Source organism: Pseudomassariella vexata (assembly GCF_002105095.1).
Source record: "Pseudomassariella vexata strain CBS 129021 chromosome Unknown BCR38scaffold_14, whole genome shotgun sequence".
Classification (NCBI taxonomy): domain Eukaryota; kingdom Fungi; phylum Ascomycota; class Sordariomycetes; order Amphisphaeriales; family Pseudomassariaceae; genus Pseudomassariella; species Pseudomassariella vexata.
Genome location: NW_024467969.1, coordinates 409,854 through 428,751, shown reverse-complemented (window position 1 = coordinate 428,751; position 18,898 = coordinate 409,854). Strand labels below are relative to the sequence as shown.

At 50.3% G+C, this 18,898-nt stretch overlaps 1 protein-coding gene across 1 annotated transcript; it reads right to left on the bottom strand.

The window, feature by feature from the left end:
- Positions 1-605: 605 nt before the first annotated feature.
- Positions 606-3,150, bottom strand: BCR38DRAFT_351554 (putative phosphatase regulatory subunit-domain-containing protein; the record flags this gene model as incomplete). The annotated part of the gene is made up of 2 exons (XM_040856645.1): positions 606-1,076; positions 1,183-3,150. The coding sequence occupies 2 exons, from the start codon at positions 3,148-3,150 to the stop codon at positions 606-608; spliced, it is 2,439 nt and encodes an 812-aa protein (XP_040711858.1).
- Positions 3,151-18,898: the final 15,748 nt, after the last annotated feature.

Genomic DNA, 18,898 nt, shown 5'->3' with positions numbered 1-18,898 from the left:
CAGCGATGTCAAACCGAACTCCCCCCCGTGTACGGCCCATTGGGGTCGAAGTACGTATTGGTGCTGCTCCACTGCGCCTTGCGCAGCTGCCGCCATCCTATCAGTCCCGTAGGGCTAAACTCCAAGCCGTCTACCGAAGTTACTCCTTTCCATCCAGGAACTCGTCTGAAGTGGGGTGTGTGTATAGTGTGTCGAACAATGCACGTAACCAGGACCAGGCTAATGAATTATGCATTAAAGAAAAAGGCCCAACCAGGCATATGTACCGCGGACGGGTTGCCTGGTGCCTAGTGGATCAAAATGAGACTCCAATCCGTAACGCCGCGCAAGTGAATCCATATAATTGCTTCGTTTCTTCCCTTCCACCAACCGTTCCGTGTACTCGGTATGCTATCGTCGTCATGGATACTCTGTGATCATCATGCGGAATCCTGAACGCCGTGTCGTAATGCTAATGCGGAAAAGACAGAAAATGCAAAAGTCAAGGTGGAAGAACAAGGGAGAAAGTGTAAGTGGTGCCCCACAGCATTGGGGTGGGTGCGGCAATGTACAAATACCCGACGTCTGATCGGATATCGTCTTGTAAGTCACCGAGCACGGCGAACTCATCCTCGGATCGCTGGCGAAGTATGAGCGTCTGCTGTGAAGGGAAAGCGATCTGCATGGTGCTGAGCGTGATTGAATGAAGGTGTGTCTATGGTATAACCACCTATCGACGTACCAGCGAGAGAAAAGCTACCTGGCATGGGAGTCGGGGGACCTGATCGAGCGGTTGGCGTCATGGACGAAGAAGGGCTCAAAGACTGACGCGAGGTAGCTGAAGGGCTACCTATTGGCGACTCGGCGGGCGAAGCTCCTATGGTGACATGGGGGTTCTGGAAGTACGGGTTCAAGTTATTGTGGATAGAATAGCGCAGAGAGTGATGCTGGGCCTTAGGAGGCATCTCTGGGCTGCTGTTTGAGCTCGAATTGGCGCTGCTGTATCGAGTGGAGAACTCATCGCCAGCACCGTCATATCGGCCACTCTGCAGGGTTCCGTCCTTGATTTGGGGACTGGACTGCTTCGAACCATTGAACTACAGCAAGGACGCGTTAGTTTGATTATCCTCAAATTGTCACCGGAAAAGGCGCTCTCTGTCTCTCGTCCGTGGTGGGCCATGGCTATGAACCGGTAGTACGTACAAAACAGTATTTGTTGACGATCTCCTCGTACGATGCCGAGGCAATGGTAGCGGAGGCAGGAGAATGGGTATTGGAGGCCTGCGGGACAACGGCAGGTGCCATGGTGGGACCTGGAGGGCCTGGCCGGGGAGGACTAGTCTGGATCGGATGGATGTAGGATCCCTTCTTGTTTGGCTTCATGTAAAGACCATCTCCCCGCGGACTGCCATTTGGATCCTTTTGTGCTTGCATGGCAGCAGTCAAGGATGCACCAAAGTCATAGCGGTTGGCAAAGGCAAGGCCACTAGGAGCAGATAAACGGTTGGTCAAATTGTCACTGGGGAGGCTGGTGGTAGACTTTGAGCTCTTGAGACGCAGACCTGTTGGTCTAGACTCGCCCAGATATTCGTGAATGGGTTGTTCAAAATTGACGAACTTCGAATCGTGGCCAAATTCATCCATGATACCGACAGGCATGGACATGGGTCGTGCCGCAGCCGAAGGGTTCGTCCTACGAGTACTGCGTGGCAGAGAGTTGGCCGGCCTGGATGAAGCACCCTGAAAGTTCTTCTTGCCGTTCTGTGGCAAAGCTTTCTTCTTGAAGTCGACTTGGAAGTTGACGCCATTGTTATTGTCCCAGTACTCGACGCCGTTGACGCAATATTTGATACAAAAGTAAAGAGTCTTGGATTCGAGATTGGCAAGATCCGATAGCTTGATGTTGAACTGAAACTGGTCGTGGCCGATATCAGTATCTCGGGGACGAATCTCGTGGGAGTATTCGGCCGCAACTTCAGACGTGGTCTTCCAGTAATCAAAGGTGAATCGGCAGACAACGGTTTTCTGGAACGCCAGGTTCGCGACGGATATCGAGCCAACCAGGCTCTTCTGATCACTAGACATCCATACACGGTCCAGTCGAGCAGGCAGAGATTTGCGTATGGGTGTATCAGCAGGGAAGTTGTTCACCGCAATATCCCATTCGAACGGCGGCGTCCGAGCTGAAGTCTTGTCATCGGTGTTAAACGGGTACTCAGTATCGCTCTCGTAGTTCTCGACGGGCGATGAACCCGCGCTGACTGCCAATGGCCGATCTACTTGTAAGAAATGCCGCACATGTTCCAAATGGGAATCAAAATGGACTGCTTTGGAGAAAGTCGGGGTGCCTGGCATGCTCGACGGTCTTCGTTGGGATGATGACGGTCTAAGTGCTGGACGGACCAGTTCGCCAGACTTTTTGCGAACCATTTGGGGCTTCCTCGGGGGCTCGTCGGTATCTTCATCCTCGTCTTCGTCCGATATCGTAGGAGACGCACCGGCTGATTTGGACATGGAAATGGAAACGAAGGGCTCAGTGCTGGCACGAGAATGCGCAATCTTTCGAGAACCAGACTTGAGTATGCCTTCGACAACTTCGCCATCCAAACTACGTGGTGCTGCTTCGACAATATTTGGAATTTGCGAGGGAAGCACCAAGACATCTATGGCAGGTGTCCGTCTGTTAGGAGAACTCTCCCGGTGTTGGGGAATGGCACTGATTGCATCTTGCAATTCCTTGAGGTTTTCGATCTGGCGTCCGCGGCTGTCGCCTGTCGCTCCCTCATCTTCGCTAGAGGATTGGGATTCCGGCGGCGAGATGATAGCGCCTGGAGGCATCGATCGAGCATCCCCAATTGGGGGAGGTGATTGTCGGATCGGGCCTGCGTTCTGACTTGCTACCATGCGTTGAAGATCATGCGACGTCCCAGGAGGGGTGATGTCCGGAGTCGAGCCATTGGTTATTGGTCCTGTTCCCACAACTGCCGAGGGTGCTCTCCGGTGTTTCGACAAATATGAAGCGGATCGCGGGAGGGCTGGTCGGGATGGAGAGCCGGCGCTGCTGCCGCCAGCCGTCATGCCCGTGCCATGGAACGAGGACCTCCGGCTGGTACTTGGCGAAGAGGGGGCTGAGGACGCAGGAGAACGGTTTGCGGGAGGCGTGTAAGGCATTCCCAAGGATTTGGGTTGCCCGTGGATGAAGGTGTCGAAGGTGGGGGGTGAGTAAAAGTCGGCAAGGGGATTAAAGCTGCTGGTCTTAGGAGTCTGCTTGACGTGATGCAGACACGGGAAAAATCGGCTCCAGATCTCAAACCATAAATCAACTGGAGATGTGCCGACTTTTGGAGTGGCGACTTGGCGTTCGTAAAAGCCTGGAAAGAGAGGTTCAATTAGCATTATTGTTTACGCGATGCCTATGTCCATGATACGTGATTATGCTGCTGCTCGGCTGTGGTATCTATGAAGCATTGGCGGAAAGCGAGCAGGGTAGAGTTTATGTAGCTTTGGATGGATGCGGGGGAAAGGGCACTGGAACGTGAGTTGATGTGGGAATTGGCAAGAGATGTTGCAAGCATGCCCGTGTTGTCACAGGTGACGAGGCGCAGGAATGAGAACTCCTCATCATTGCCCCTGCCCACAGTTTATCTTCTGTCCGTTTTCTGGTCATATGCATGCATCGAGCAACATCCACGCCCACGCCATGCATGTTGGCGGGGCCGATGTAGCAAGGGAGCAGGAGATACCGCTTGGGCAAGATCAAAATGCATCAGAAGAAAGGAAGGAAGCGATACTTACAGGTTGGTGGTTCAACGGCAAATGCTCACGGAGCTACTCGATTAGAAAAGGCGGGGGGGAAGGGACAACGGGAGAGAAATGCACAGGCAATATTCCAGCAACTGTGCAAACCTTTTCGTCGGTAGACCAAAGAAGACGGTGAAAATCTCCCTTCGGCTGGTCAGGAGCGATGCCGGTGGAGGGTTTGGGTGAGGTGAGCCGGAGATGCGGAGCACTCAAGACGATCCAGCAGGTGTCAGAAGGAAAACTTCGACGGTTAAGGGTCGCAAAATTCCAGGTGTGAAGTGGTTCGAGATCGGCTGCTCTATCCTCTAAGTAGCACAAAGTGTGTGTGTTCTGTATCGGAGTTGCTATGTCCTGTGCATCCAACCAACAATGTGCTGGTTGGGCAAGGATGGGTGGGATGGAGTGGGAGGACCGGCTTCCTTCGTTTCTTTCCCTTGTTGAAGTGGTTGCTGGACGCTTTCGCTCTTTATAAAAACTTTATTTGCTTGCTTCCTTCACTGCTCTGTTCCTACTTGCCCAAGAAATCCCCAAAATCTAAAGGGGACCCACGAAAACTGCGCCGGGAAACAACGAGGCCACACAATCAACACCTTGCAAAGGATGTTGTCGAAGACAAGACCAGTGTCACACGCTGGGTGGCTTCAGTCGAGTCGGGACGTCGAGGGATCCGCTCTTGTTGTCAATGAAGACGAAGGTCGGATTGAGGACGGGCCGCTGGTGGTCGACGTGGTGGAATTGAGACAACTGTTTTGAGGTTATCTACAATTCGATCCAGTGTTGGCAGGAAGGGTGGATGGCTCGGTGGTCTTTGAGGGCCGCGGAAAGGTGGGTAGTAGGGTCTTAATATGGTTGGGGCGGAGGCGCTGTGCTTTTGAATGATTGATTGGGGAGGCTTCCCAGATGTCCACAGCAGCACCGGGGGTGGGGAATTCAAAAAAAGTGTCTGACCGGGGACTTTAGTCACGGAACAAGGGCTGGTGCGAGACTGTGCAGTGAACAGCTCTACACACTGTAGGGGTTAAACAACCCCGAAAAAGGCTTGGGCACACTACCAAACTGGAGGATTAAAATACAGGTAGGAGGAAGCTAGGAAGCTAGGATGATGGATCTGGGACTGGGGTCCCCTGCCATTGTCCAAAGCTGGTAATCTATACGGGTTTCTCTGGGCCAGATAGGCCGAATTCGAGTCTAGCGATATGGGGCAACATTACCGTCTCCGTCTCCGTCTCCGTCTCAGCCTAGTTATCATTCGTTTCAGTTCAGCACCTATGGTTTAAATCCTAGATATAGGCAGACTCTTCTTACCTCCTCAAGTGTGCTGGTCGCGATATTATGTAATTCAATGTAGTCGTCAATTAAACACACCAAGTCTCGAAGTTCAAGGCCAAGGTCCCGGTCCAACGAATGAGCACTCTGCGCAAGGTTGAACATATGCGGGGGAATGAATTATGTTCATTGTCCGTCATTCTTGCGTCGCGACTCGACAAACTTTTGTTGGGTTAAGATGTAAGATAGGCCGATGTCGAAGCTTTGGCGGGGAGCGCAAAGCAACGTATCACTAAGCTCATCAGTATCCGCGCATAATTACTCAAGACACATTGTAGGAAGCCCAACAGGGTAAATGCAGGCCGCGGCTTGATCCCAGCGCTATTGAAGTATTGGGGCAAATCTGCACGCGTCGGCCGCTCAGCCCCGGTACCACAGCAAGCTCCTCTGCAACACGCTTACAGGTGGATTAGTTGGCTGTTTCCTCTGCGTTACCATATGATGACGTAGAACTTCCCCGGTGTCAAACGACGCCAAATTTAAAGCAAGCCGAGTCCCGGGGCCATCAGTTACTAGTACATAAGCTCGTTACCTATAATTCTGACATTGGACAATATCAATATGCACGCGGAAACCACTAAAGCTATCCTATCTGTTGATCAATGATGCTCTATTCAAGATGCCATGATGTTATAACTGGAGATTGATCAGGTCATGCCACACACCTTTACCATATATTCGGTTTCTCTTCTGGGTCTCATGAAGCTCAACGGTCTTCTGCGGGTGGAGGGACCACGAAGGGTTGCATTGCTGGCTGTCTTGGGTGTAACAACAATATGAGCGGATCGGTGAAGACCTGCCTTAGATGCGTTGTGTGCCATTTCCAACTTTCACGTCTACAGCTAAGGCTATGTGGCTTGAGAGAGAGACAACCGACTTGCAAAAAGACAAACTCGTCATTATATTGATATTTGTTGGAAAAACAAGATGTTTCCTGTAAAGCGAACAAATCACGATTGTTGATAGATCGGATCGCTTGCTGCACCCATTGTAAAGGAAACAGGAAGCTCTTCTAGGCGTGCAACTGCCCTGTGACCCGCCCACTGTGACGAAATACAGAACCTGAATTGCGCGGCTGCCATGGATTTTAGGGAGCGACAACGGCTGCAAAATATAAAGCTCCAAACATTTCATTTAGACCTGCACTATGTGGCCTCTGCTTTCTGTTCTCACCGACGTCTGCTTAATTCGTCTTAACAATGGTATAGAGTTTAAAACCTTGAGGGCATCACCAGACACAATGAGCAGCATCAAGCCCGGTCATTCGTTGAAGTTCATGAATTGAAAGATCTCGACTCTTCTCTGTCACCTGCTATCCCATGCTCTCTCCTCCATTCTCAGCGATTCTCGCTGAATTCCATGTTTACTTTCTTCTCCAGCCCAATCTCGTCGCTCTGGTTTTACTGTCAATAGCAAAATTTTCATAACGCTCATAATCAAGAATTCAGACTGGCTCAGGTAGCTATCCCTTGGTATTGACGGATATTAGTCAAGCTCAACCCATGGCGGCGAATTCTGTACGGATGGCGTTACGCGGTCAGAGATAAGCACGCCGAAACAATCCCACCCTCTTGCCTCCCGCCTGTTTGGTGGCTTTGAAAAGTTCGCGACCGCGTCTACAGTCGTCGTCTCGCGTTTTCGGACACGGCCAACATCGAAACATGGCTTCACCAGAAATGGTTGGGTGCATCACATCGCCTGGTTTCCTAATCGCAGCCTCATTATCCCAATAACTCTCACAATGGCTTTCTCAAACATCGGTGAAGGAACTCATCGTCCATATCAGATGAAGATACTGGGTCAATGCTCATAGTTCGCGGTCTCAAGATGAAGCTTGGCGACGGGCCTGACGGGTTACCTTTTTGCACCGGGCCCGCAATCGAATGCCCAAAGCCAGATGGCCTCCTCACCTGCGACTCTGTGACTTTTTAGCGCTGATGTCGAATGCTTGATTGGTATGAATTTGAAATGGCCCGGTGAACATCGGCTGGGTACAGCGCCACGGCATATGGCAATCACCAATTACATGCGGAGACAGTACGTGAAGTTCATTTCGATTTTTTCTCAATACTTGTCTGTATTTCCCAGAAGTTTACGGAGTACAAGCGAGCTTATTTTGTTGAATCGCAAACACTGGGGACCAAGACGGGAATTTCAACATTTTTACGTTTTTCAACGCTCCCCGGGTCGTAGCGGCAGCGGCAATCGCAGTGCTAATCTCTTGATGGGGATACCAATATTACCACTTCAGTTTTAAAGCCATTTATTCATGGCAAACACTTCTTTTTGTCTAGTATCATACGAGATATGATCTGCATGACGCTAGGATGGCTCATGCTTTGATTCTCATGCATGGCCAGTCCCACCATTCCATCCATTATGTGTCAGAAATTGTCCGTAGCTTTTTGCCTGTCACTGCACAGTGACGGGCTTGCAGGCGGCGACAGCATTATCTGTGGGGTCTGGAGAAGGAGTCGTTGGCTAGTGTTTGAGGGCCCAGACGTGAGTCTGAAGAGTGGAAGCAGACTTCTTCGTCGAGATCCGCATCCATCCTATTGGATTTTTTCTAGTCTGCACTCCACTGATGAGCTTCACTTCACTCTCCATCTACCCTATTATTCTGCCGCGCGCGGATAGACGCCACCGAGTGGCACCTATTGCGTCCGTTAACATCTCCACAGTGAGGCCTCGGTGGATCACCCCGACGGCGATCTTCATGACGCAAAATATCACAATGCATCGTATGGAACCCGAGGTCTAGAAGAATATCATGATATACCAGCACGCCGGAACATCGAACACCATAAGGAGCTACGCCGCCTCTGGCGGTGGGGCATCTATCGACGAGATATCAATGCCAGGGCTTGTCACTAGTCTAGCTACTTGCTTACTAGTAGGTGTGTATAGGCTTTGATGGAAGTCATGGTGCTTTACGCCCGCAAAACCCTTCGTTGCACCGGCTGCAAACTCCGAATGGACGGCGTCGGCGTGCATTGTCCACCGCAACGAGACGCTCTGGGTGCATAGTCACCGCAGATAAGTCCCTACAGTTTATCCAACGACTTTCGATTCCGAAGTCTATGGAAGTGTAACGATATAATCACGTCGTGTCTCTCCCGTTCTCCTGGCGCCTTGCTCCCTTTGGTTTATGCATCGGCAACGGGTATCGTCAGGGATGCGAACAACCGTCAGTTCTGATTTGCCAGGCACCGTCTTTTCGAGCGTGGGCCTTGCTATCCCTGCTTGCGTTACGTTCGGATCGGTTCAATCTTGTCGCTGGGGTAAGACGCCATCAGCAAGCCACAATGCTGCATGCTGCATGAATCGAAGAGCGGTGGGGCAGATGAGGGAGGCGGAAAAAAAAAGATGTCAGTTTTCTTGGACACTTCTTTCGTGACAGTCACGTAGACTATTCTACTGGAGTTCGCCTATTAGATGCCCAGTTGGGAAAGCCAATTGCTGTCCCACCAGAATCAGTAGAGAGATCATGACGGTACAGAAACAATTCGATGCCGCTCCTAGTGCTTCCATTGATGATAACAAGTACTCCGGATGCCCGGATGCGGCGGGGCTTGGAGACTGAAGAGATCGGACGATGACGATCATGACCATGTCGGGTTATCCCAGATGTTCTGGACCTGAGACCTTCTTCTCAGCTGCCGAATCCGAAGTTCAAACCCACTCACTGCATGATCCATTCCACACGCCTATTCCCGGCCAACAAGAAATTAATACTACCGATATCAGAATACGGGCCATGGCATCATTATCCAGTAGTACAATCTCCCTTCTAATATAATCCAATCGGCATATCTGGGTATGTACTGATAACGAATCGTACATGGAACATGTTTCCGACAGCGGGCATCCTCTACGTTTCGACCGTATGCACATTGGAGATGAGACGATGCAGCGCCATGGGTGAACCACCATCCGCTTAGGCAGTACAAGGTCCCCCAGCCACACCAAAAGACCCTGATGGCTGAGGGGTCCAACCTCGTTTCTCAGGCCTTGCCTCTTGAAGCCCTTAACAGCCGTCCCGACCTGTTGCGATCATCGTCGACCTTGCCGCATTCTGGTTGTGGTGCGTTTTCGCGATGCGCGGCAGCAACCCTATCTTCTGCATCCCAACTACCTAGCGCTAGGGGTCGTAGTATTTGTGATTTGAGTGCGTCTTTCTTGAGGATGGAAACTGCCGGTCTGTCGAAAAAGAGCAACCTACCTGACTATTATTCCTGCAATGGATGCTTTGCGGTAGGGGTGATTAGTACAGGCAACATGCAAGCCTACTCAAAGGCAATAACTATTGCAGAGCCACCATGTGAAGAAAGCTAAGCATCAACTGTCATCGTCAAACGTACTTTTTCTGCATCATTAACGGTTGATACCACCAACGCCAAGCAACGTTCGGAAGCTGTCGACTGACGGAAACCCTCGACGGTGGTTATACTCTATGGTTCAATCTGCCCCCTATCATACCAGACTGACTTCGAGATTGATCCCAACCACAGCAGAAGCAAGCTGTCAAAACTCCGAAGACTGGAATTTATTGAGGCACTGTCGGCAGGTATGTCCCATGTGCGACTTGGCGCAATTTCTCCGCCGCATCTACAATAAAATGACAGCCTTGACAACCTTCCTATCCGCTCAACAAATCTTGTAGAATTGGCCTTGGTGTACTATCTCACAGAGTCTGCGGATTGTCTCAGTCGAAGCACGCACACAGTGCAAGCTGACTACTCTTGGCAAAGTGGATCTCTCCATGGCAACGTGGCCCGAGCTTCATGACGGCTCAAACTCAGTTGGAAATGCTCCGTGCTACATCCGGGATGAACCCTAGAGTCATATTTTTGAAGCTTTTATTATTTGCGAAGACACTGGTGGCACAAAAACCTACAGCTGAATGCCATAGTAGCAGCATGTATTAATGCAGAAACACAGGAGTAGGACCCCACATCACCATAGGTAATCAAACATGAAGACCAACTTGACAACTTTTAACCACAGCATCTTGCCCTCAATCTTCTGGGCAATCCTCCGCCTCGATCCTGTCATTGGTGATTCCACGATAATTGGTCGTTTTCTGCGGCAATTCAGCTTCGGGGTCTTTTTCGCAGCTGCGGTTACTGAGCATCTACCCTCCAACGAATACGACCTTCATCTCGTTTATACACGTCGCCAATTGCAGCGGGTCAGAATTGGCAGGTGTTTAACTCTATAACAGGAACTCCTGCAAGGACGCAAACTATCACTGCACTGAGTCTGCGGATCTGTTTGTCGACGTTGGCTCGCAATGAATGTTTCATGCCTCTTGATCATTCGTAGGGCAGGAGTACATCGAGATCCGTTGTGCGACACGAAGTCCTGCTGGGGACAATTCGCCACAGCATGCAGTTGACCACATACCCTTCCATTGACCATTGACCACCTGCAACGCGCTGGACGCGTCGAGGCTTTTTACTGGAGACTTCTCCAACGCCGCATCAACAACTCCTAAATCAGTTTCAAGAGGCTCAACCATGATCTACATATCACAATAACGGTACAGTCCGTGGCACATTCTCAGCCAGCCAATCAAACCTTTTCGCCGACTCCAATTTCGCGATTCAGCCTCCTGATCGCCCATCGCTCAGCGACCCCACTATCGTAAGATTTTCCCCATCGTCGAAAAGGTAACGACATGCCTAACGCCATCCGTTACCGCGCCGTCGAGCCTTAGCTCTTATCTTTCTGACAATGCATACCCCGGTCTGGAGCCCCTGCGCGATACACTGCACTATGCAGCAAAAACGCCGAGAGCAACATTCAATTTGCTCATGGCAGACACAGCCTGCATGTTACCTCTACGACACCACCACCTTCTCAATAGAAATTTATAACGAGCTTCGGTCGCGCAATTTGGAGCGCGTGTCAGGATATACGACCGCACACTCACTCGGGCCAAGCGGCTTCGCACGGCTCAGCGTTTGGCGGAATGTGAATTGCAACTGACCACCATGCGATTCCAGTTGAACCGAGCGGGGTGCGAATGAGTGCGATATTCCCAATTTCTGGCCGTTTGCGTACCTTATAGATTCGACTCCAGTCAAGCAATAATGATCAATAGCTCTCTAGGTGTGTTACGTGCAAGTGGTTGAATCACGAATTAACCGCTCCTCGGCTCCATAGCAAAGCACAGGCTCACTTGCGACGCGACACCACCTTTGAAGCTTCTCAGACTACAGAGTCGCACGGCTGAAGGCGGCCCTGCTGTTAAGTCCGATCTACGTAGAACATCCACACTCATCAATGTTCAACGGACCCATTTCGTACATGTTTCGGGTTACCGAATGGGGCTGGTCCCTGTCGAGCCCGTCCCGTCTCCAAGATGATCGACATGAGATATGCTACATCCGGTACACGAGAGGGTTGCAGGAGTATCTGGAGATTCTGCATGCGACAATGCGGTTCTGGTCATCTGCGCGCAACATTCCCACCCACCATCCATCGGAATTCGCTACGTCTCATTACGAGAAGCTTTCTTTTGACAACTCGCGTACTTGGGTCATCTTTACTACCTCCCGTCCGAAAGCTCCCGGTCGGGACTATCCTCGCAGACAATTGCCCCGATGGGAAGAGTTGCCAGGCCACCGGCTCTGTAACACAGTCATAAGTTGATAATGCGACTGGCAAATTCCGGACCTCGTTTCTGGCGAAGTTCTGCTACCCTTCAAAACGTTATTCACAATAACGCCTGCGATAACCGAGCTATGTCATAGTCTTCACATATCGTTTGCTTTGTTTACTATCAAAGCGGTCAGGATAGCTTCCAGTGACGTCCAAGCAAAAATAACCCATTCTGAGACTAGACGTCGGCACAAGGCACTCATTAATGCGGCCCGCGCCATTATCTCCTCCCCGCGGCTGATATACCGTTGCGAAGTTTGTTTTTCATCCAAAAATGACGTCGTGGCCGTTTTGGTGGGGCAGTCTACTATCGAACTTTTCGTATCAGATTGGTTCTAGACCAGCGCAAGTGCGGAAATAGCGGCGTCGGCGGAGACGTGCCAAGGTAAGAAGATGTAGGCGGCAACTAAGCGAGCGCCTGGCTAGTCCAGTTAATGGCCCCATCATCAGATTTGGGATTAGAGAGCCAACGTGAGATTCACTTCGGTTCCTCTTATGCTGACGACAATCCAGGGTCTCCGAGAAACATTCCCGTGGTGGTCGCTGAATGCGGTTTCCTCCGATTCGCCAGCCGGTGATTCTCTTAAAAACTCGCGAGGGCAATCCATAATTGTTCACAGCCCTGAAAGAAATCTCCGGAGCTCAATTTCAGCTCGTGTTCGCCTCTTGTGTTGACTGCACTAACCGGCACACCTGAGAGGCTCCAAACTGGATTTTGTCCTCGTCACGAACCACCAAAGCACCAATTCAACGTGCCTTCCACGATCAGTAGCCAGGAACCGAAGCAATTGAGCAAGGCACGAAACAGGCATTCCATGTGCTGCCGGATTGCCGATAATTGCGCTGCCTTGGTTTTCTCCGGTGGTAATGCTCCAAAGCTGTGTGGCGCGGAGCATCGGCTCCTAACAAACACCCTAGGGCTGTCTGCACTGTCTCACAAGGGCATCATCAGGGGCAGCAAAGAAGCCACATAGTGCAACGGTCATGTAACTACTTCTCTTGCTAAATGATCGCTCTTGGTTGTCTCTTCAACTCATTCCAAGTTACTGGGTTGTGAAAGTTTCGAGTGCTTCCACAAATTCAAATACAACGCCTAGGCCTTGCACTCCCGCGTGGGGTTTCGCACGCTCGTCCGATACAGGCGGCTGGAGCTTACCCTGGTCATTCGTTTCTCGCTTTCCACCATTGCCACACCCAGTAACAACGTGATATTGGTTGGTCGCATGACCTGAGACAATTAACCTTGATTTTCTTCCGCTTGGTTGTTAACAACTTGGCCGTCATTGTCGTTATCTACTTTAGACACGTCACGATGATTTCATCGCAGCCGGCGCAGTGGTTCGAGACCTGGTAACGAGCAACGTACGTGATGTGGCTGAGGGAGCTGAATGCAGCTTCGCAGTTGGCAGCAAGCTAACTGAACCATACAACTTGCCAATGCACCCCAAGTGGCGGTTCGAGTTAGAAGCTTGGAACCTTCCTCAAGCTAGGCCATTGCTTCTGTTTTTCATTGTGCTAAACCTAATTTTGGTAGTACCTCATGGCGCAGGCCGCAATTACGATGTTATCCCACTACGAAGCTACAGCTCGGATGAAAATCTCCGATATCGTCCCTACAAACTCCATGTAGTCAGTCCCCATCCGTCGGGATGGATGGATGCGAGGAATGCAAATAACAAGGTATAGCAAACATATCCATCAGATCCGATGGTAATTTATTTGAGCTTCGGATAGCCAGGAATCCAGCTGTGAATAGCGGTGAATCAAGGAGGTGGACGGCGGCGTACGCAGTTGTCTAGGTTAGGGCTTATTAGCCCGGGGCATGTTAGTAAACTCTTCCTCCCTTGGATGGGCTGGGAAGGACAGGAGGCGTCGAGAGGCTCGATTCCACTGCAAATCTTCAAACTGCCAACTTCATTAGTCCCCGGGCCGCGCGGGTGTGAGATTCCTTGGCCGTGTACAAACTAAACCTGCTAAAAGGCCACTTTCCCGGCCTACGGAATGTATTCCTGATAAGAAACCTTATTCTGTTGATTGATAAGATTGCCGACGAATTATCTGTTAGACAACATTGGCGCGGTTTCCAAACCTCATGTTTTAACGCCAGATATAATGGTCTGCTAGACAGACCTTCGGGGTTTACGCGGGGTGGCGGTCAAGATGGCCGGGCTGCGCGGCGGACGCCCCGCCTTATTGAGCAAGTTGTTCGGCCTCGGCCTCGGCTAACGCAACTTAGTGATGCTATTACCAACTACTTAGTACTCGTAAATATTGGTCCTTGGGTAGGACAGCACGCTATACAATAGGCATGAGAGAATTTCGTCACGACTCCCAAATTTCCTGAGTACTTGGCGGTCTGTCACCGATACTTCGAGGTTGATCTAATCACTTGTACCAGATTTCAAGCTGTTACATGAATGAGACCACTGTGAATCCAACTCCTTGCTGTGACATGTCTTGGTGGGTCAGGTAAGGGAGGTATACCGCTCGTCTATCGCCTTGTCGATCTGTTTGCGGGAGTATACTCGCTGTAAGCGTCCGTTCTTTTTTGTATAATGGGATAGGCGTAGATCGGTTATCTCATGCTGTTCTCAACTACGATTCGCACCAGGAGACTTATGCACTTGCAGAATGTAGTAGGGCGACTTCTCTAACCAAGCTATCATTAAAAGTCTCGAAGATCGAAACATCTCGAAGTGGGTTTGAACTACGCAGTAGATTCTAGGCAAGAAAATCTGGCATTGAAGGGCGTATCATTCAGTGAGTAGTAAGGTTCCTATATAGTCGAGATCAGAAGATATTACCAGTATTAGTATAGCCTTACAATGTTAGGACACAGAAGAAGTATTTATCCACTAACGCACTCCAACAGTCGAGTAATGCCTGGACCAAACCAGTCTCGTTACTGCATATAACAACATATACCAAGAAATCATATCAATGGTATTCTGTTACTACATGTCGCATTCGTACGCCACCTTATGCTGTCACGAGACTGAACGCGGTCGCTGTTGGTGCACATAGTAACTGCATAGGGCTGGAAGCTTGTGCGCTATTACATATCATCCAGGCCAATTCTCTACTTGTACGATTACTAGGAAGCATCCAGACCTGTTGATCGACATGTCCGAGGCGTCTGTCCCTGGGGTTGCACAACATTACGGTTTACGGATATCGCTGTGTCCTTCTAGAAACTCCAACCTGGCATGCCGTGTAACCATCGTGCAAGAATAATCCGGTGCGCCTTTCGAACATTAGATGATCTTACTTCAGGTCCTTCTCCGCTGAAGAAGACTACGCACTGGAGTAGCAGGCAAGACTGAGACGTGCGAATCAAATACTCACTGGGCGATCATGGGTGCCGCGCGGTCTTGCTCTTTACAGCTCACTCGGTCGCCTTTTTCTTTGCATGATTCAACAACTGTGAAACACAACAAGTCATCACCGGGCCACACCGGTGAGCCAGACCAGCCTTTGCTAAGTTCGTCAGTAACAGCCCTCCCTCTCAACAGTGGTAAAACCAACATCGCCGGCTATTTCAGCACACACACCATCATCCATCTGCCAAGTGATGCTGTGAAATTTACCCCGGATTTGCGGAGGAGGCAGGGTCCATCTTGCATTTAGCAGCATCGATGACAGCTCTGTTTTCAGTCTGCATATCTGTTCAACGCAACTAAAGCATCTCTAATGATAGCTTAGCTTGACTCTTATCATCATACTTCATATCCCGTTGTGTAAGTAAACTATATCTTTGCCGGCCGGGAAGCCTACTCTAGCAACTCGAAGCCTACCACCCTCCAAAACTGGGCGTGAGGCCAAGAGGCGGGGAAGAGGACCCTTTGGATGCGCCTCTTCACCGGCCTGCCGACTGGTACTGTATCTGAGGCATGCACAGTGCTTCATACAGAGGGCCGATAAAGCATCAGTGAAATATGTGGTAGCTTGACTCGCTCTCCGACTTACCTTTATTTACAAGGCGCTTGAGTTGCCGTGATAAGCATTGCAAGAACTTAACTAGTGGCCGTCGGCATAAGTTAGACGGGCGGCTATAATCTCCTAGGCGGATCCATTCCGGATAAGCTGTTCCGGACCCGCTATACTGACCAGATGTTCGGGCACTGCTTACTTGTAACGTTTCGAGGCCAGATCTGTTACTGCTCGCGAAATGCGAGAGTCCAATTTCATTGAACGACACTACGCAAAGCCACTCAGGTATGTTGCTCGAAGAGCAAAAGTACATACGGCTTCGGAAGGTATTCGAACACCGTTGTTTCCGCACAACCTCCAATCCTACTGCCGACCGGCCTACTAGTCTACCACTCTATTAGTGACATGCAGAACGCGATGAGGTCGGTAGCACGGCCCCAGGGTCCATCCCAGAAGTCTGAACAGTCGGACACCCCGCAATATATCCCTTTTAGCTTGTCGCTTGAGCAGCCAAATGCATATCGTAGATGCCTATATGTACAAAGCATCCTCCCCCAGCAGAACCACGAGAAAGCGGCGGTTGCATACAAGTCAGTCCACAATCAGACAATACTGACGAGAGAATACACAAATAATGATAGCATCCTGACCGAGATAAATTAACTGCATGCATATCCTGCAAGCTAACCATGCACGTTAACGTACGCCTTCGATGGCAGGACGGCACTGGATTGGCCAGAACCGCTCCTGCACCGTTATCTAGCCACGGTCTCTAGCATGTGAGCCGGGCCCTGTTTATCTCTTGGCTGCTTTGATTAATAACGGAGCTTCATACCTGCTTTTGCTTGCTAGCCTGCACGGAAACAGAGGCTTGGAGTGCCGCAGTAAACACATAAGACAGCTCTAGCTAACTACACTTGCTCAAGTACCCTACCCCTCCATCACGGAAATTTTCCTCGGTTAAGTTTCTACTGGGAATGGCTCTGGCCCAACAAATTTCGCCATCGTTGCGTAATCTTTCGGCTGGATGGAGAGCAAGCAGCTACGACATCGGTGGCACACGTGTACCGTGCAAGCCTACTGTGTTTCTTCCTACCCCTAATTGATGAAGCTATGTTGAGAATAGTTACTCACCAATGGCACCAGTCCAGAACATAGCCATCACCTATTTCCATTTAGTTCGAGCCGTTTTCTTGGTCCCAATGCTAATAATCTGTGATGGTCCCCCTATTTTACCCCTCTTTGACCAACGTCCCACTATCCTCCCCAATGTACGTTAGGGCGTTGACTAGGTCGCACTAGCACCTGTATGGGATCTGTAAAGTCCCATTGTGATACTGCTCTGAAAAGAGGTGGATGCAATGATCCTACCGCATAACTAACTAAAACTGGGCATTTCCTGCCGCTGATGATCACTGAATCTCCAGCGCCAGTTCAAGCTCTAGGGCTCTTGGTGTTTCAGAAGTAATGGCGTTTGCGGGCATGAATGACCAATAATATCCACTGGTTGGGAAACTCACTACTGCAGAGTTTTGAGTACGGGTGTACTAATATGGAGAATCTTCCTTGTCGCATCATTGGCGAATCGTGGCAAGTTCTCGGAGATCAATAACTTAAATACATTGATTTGCAAGATGAATGCTGCCAAGGAACAAAGAGCGCTTGCGGCAGGGATATGGCTTGCAGGGAGTTGCTATCAACCTGCTGGAAACAGCATTTTACAGTGCTCCTAGTACCTATCTACCCTATCTTGACTCGGAAAACCGACATTGTTCATCGCATTTCAGGTGTTCGAACCTGTGATAGAAGCGCTACTAACCCGTGTGTAGGAAATAACGAGAGCCCAACCTGCTGGACATCAACTTTTGTTCTGTCTAAATACCACAGTTAGAATTATAGCCAGCTTCCAACCTGCTTAGAAACTCCGGTCCATTTCTTCCCCAGTAACACAAGTTCCAAATCCTCTACTAGCCACCAGCAACATATGACGTTCTACAGATGTTGGCCAACATTGTCCCCCTCGAACGGCGTAATCGTACAACAGCCAACACCCGGCGACCACGACGTACAAAAAGCCTCAAACGCCCATGATCTCACCGTATCACCACGACGGAGTTCTGCTGTCCACTGAAGAAGTCAGGTCGCACGAGTAGAACCTAGGCATCCAGCAGCATTGCAAGGTTGGTTCTCGAACCCAGCGAGCGTCTAGTTGTCTACCCCAATTGAGTGGCCCGGCTGGCCTTGTTGGCAAATGATCGCCACCAGGCTTCTGGGGTGACTGTCACACCATCATGGCAATGGGCTGCCCTATTGAGGGCAAAAGTCCCTGCATAAATGCTGATCGCCCATGGGACGGTTGCCAGGGTCGGGCATCCGTATACACGTACTACGCAGATTCGAGGCATACACACATCACTTACATCACTTCTCTTCACATGTTACGCCCAGAAGACAGAGACTGACGTAGGACAAGCAGGTAATCTTACCTAGTTCTTTTCTGGGATATGTTTAGCCATGTTGTACACCGGATACCTCACAGTGTCCGTTTTTACTTCCATCCAGCCTGATTAGACGAAGGGTGCACCATATTCTTTAGTTGGGATGGGTGGAGTGCAGTAGGTCATGCGTTTGACTGTGCTATAGTATGCACCCCGCTCGTACTCAACAACAACACGACATAGCACATCACATCTAGACCCGAACAATGGCGTCTGAGCTGATGCTTCTTCTAAGCCCCTTCGCTGCCTCTCCATCACCCCCTCGTCTAGTGCCCGAAGACACAGCACACGTTGAATTGCATGCGAGCCCCTTCACCGGCTGTTGAGAGAACCGTAATAAGCCGCATTCCCCTAAGCCTAGCTCCTGCTGATCTCGGCTTGGCTAGTGGACCCGAACACGAATATAGAGTTTCGACGGCACCGTTACAGACGGTGCCAACGCGTGATACTATAGTGCCGGTGTCATGTGGGAGCCAACTCAATGGACGGACCTCATTTGACCTTGGCGTTTCCTACTCAAGTCTTGACTTAGGACATACCCTCCCAGAGTAAGCCAGCGGGATTGGATAATCAGTTACGCAGCAGTTGGGTTCGAATTATGTTATCTAGAACCGCGATAAACGCTTTGCCTGGCTGGTAGTCTACGAACCTTTGTTCGCGATGCGTAGAAGTGAGGTTGTGCTAGTATTATGCTACGT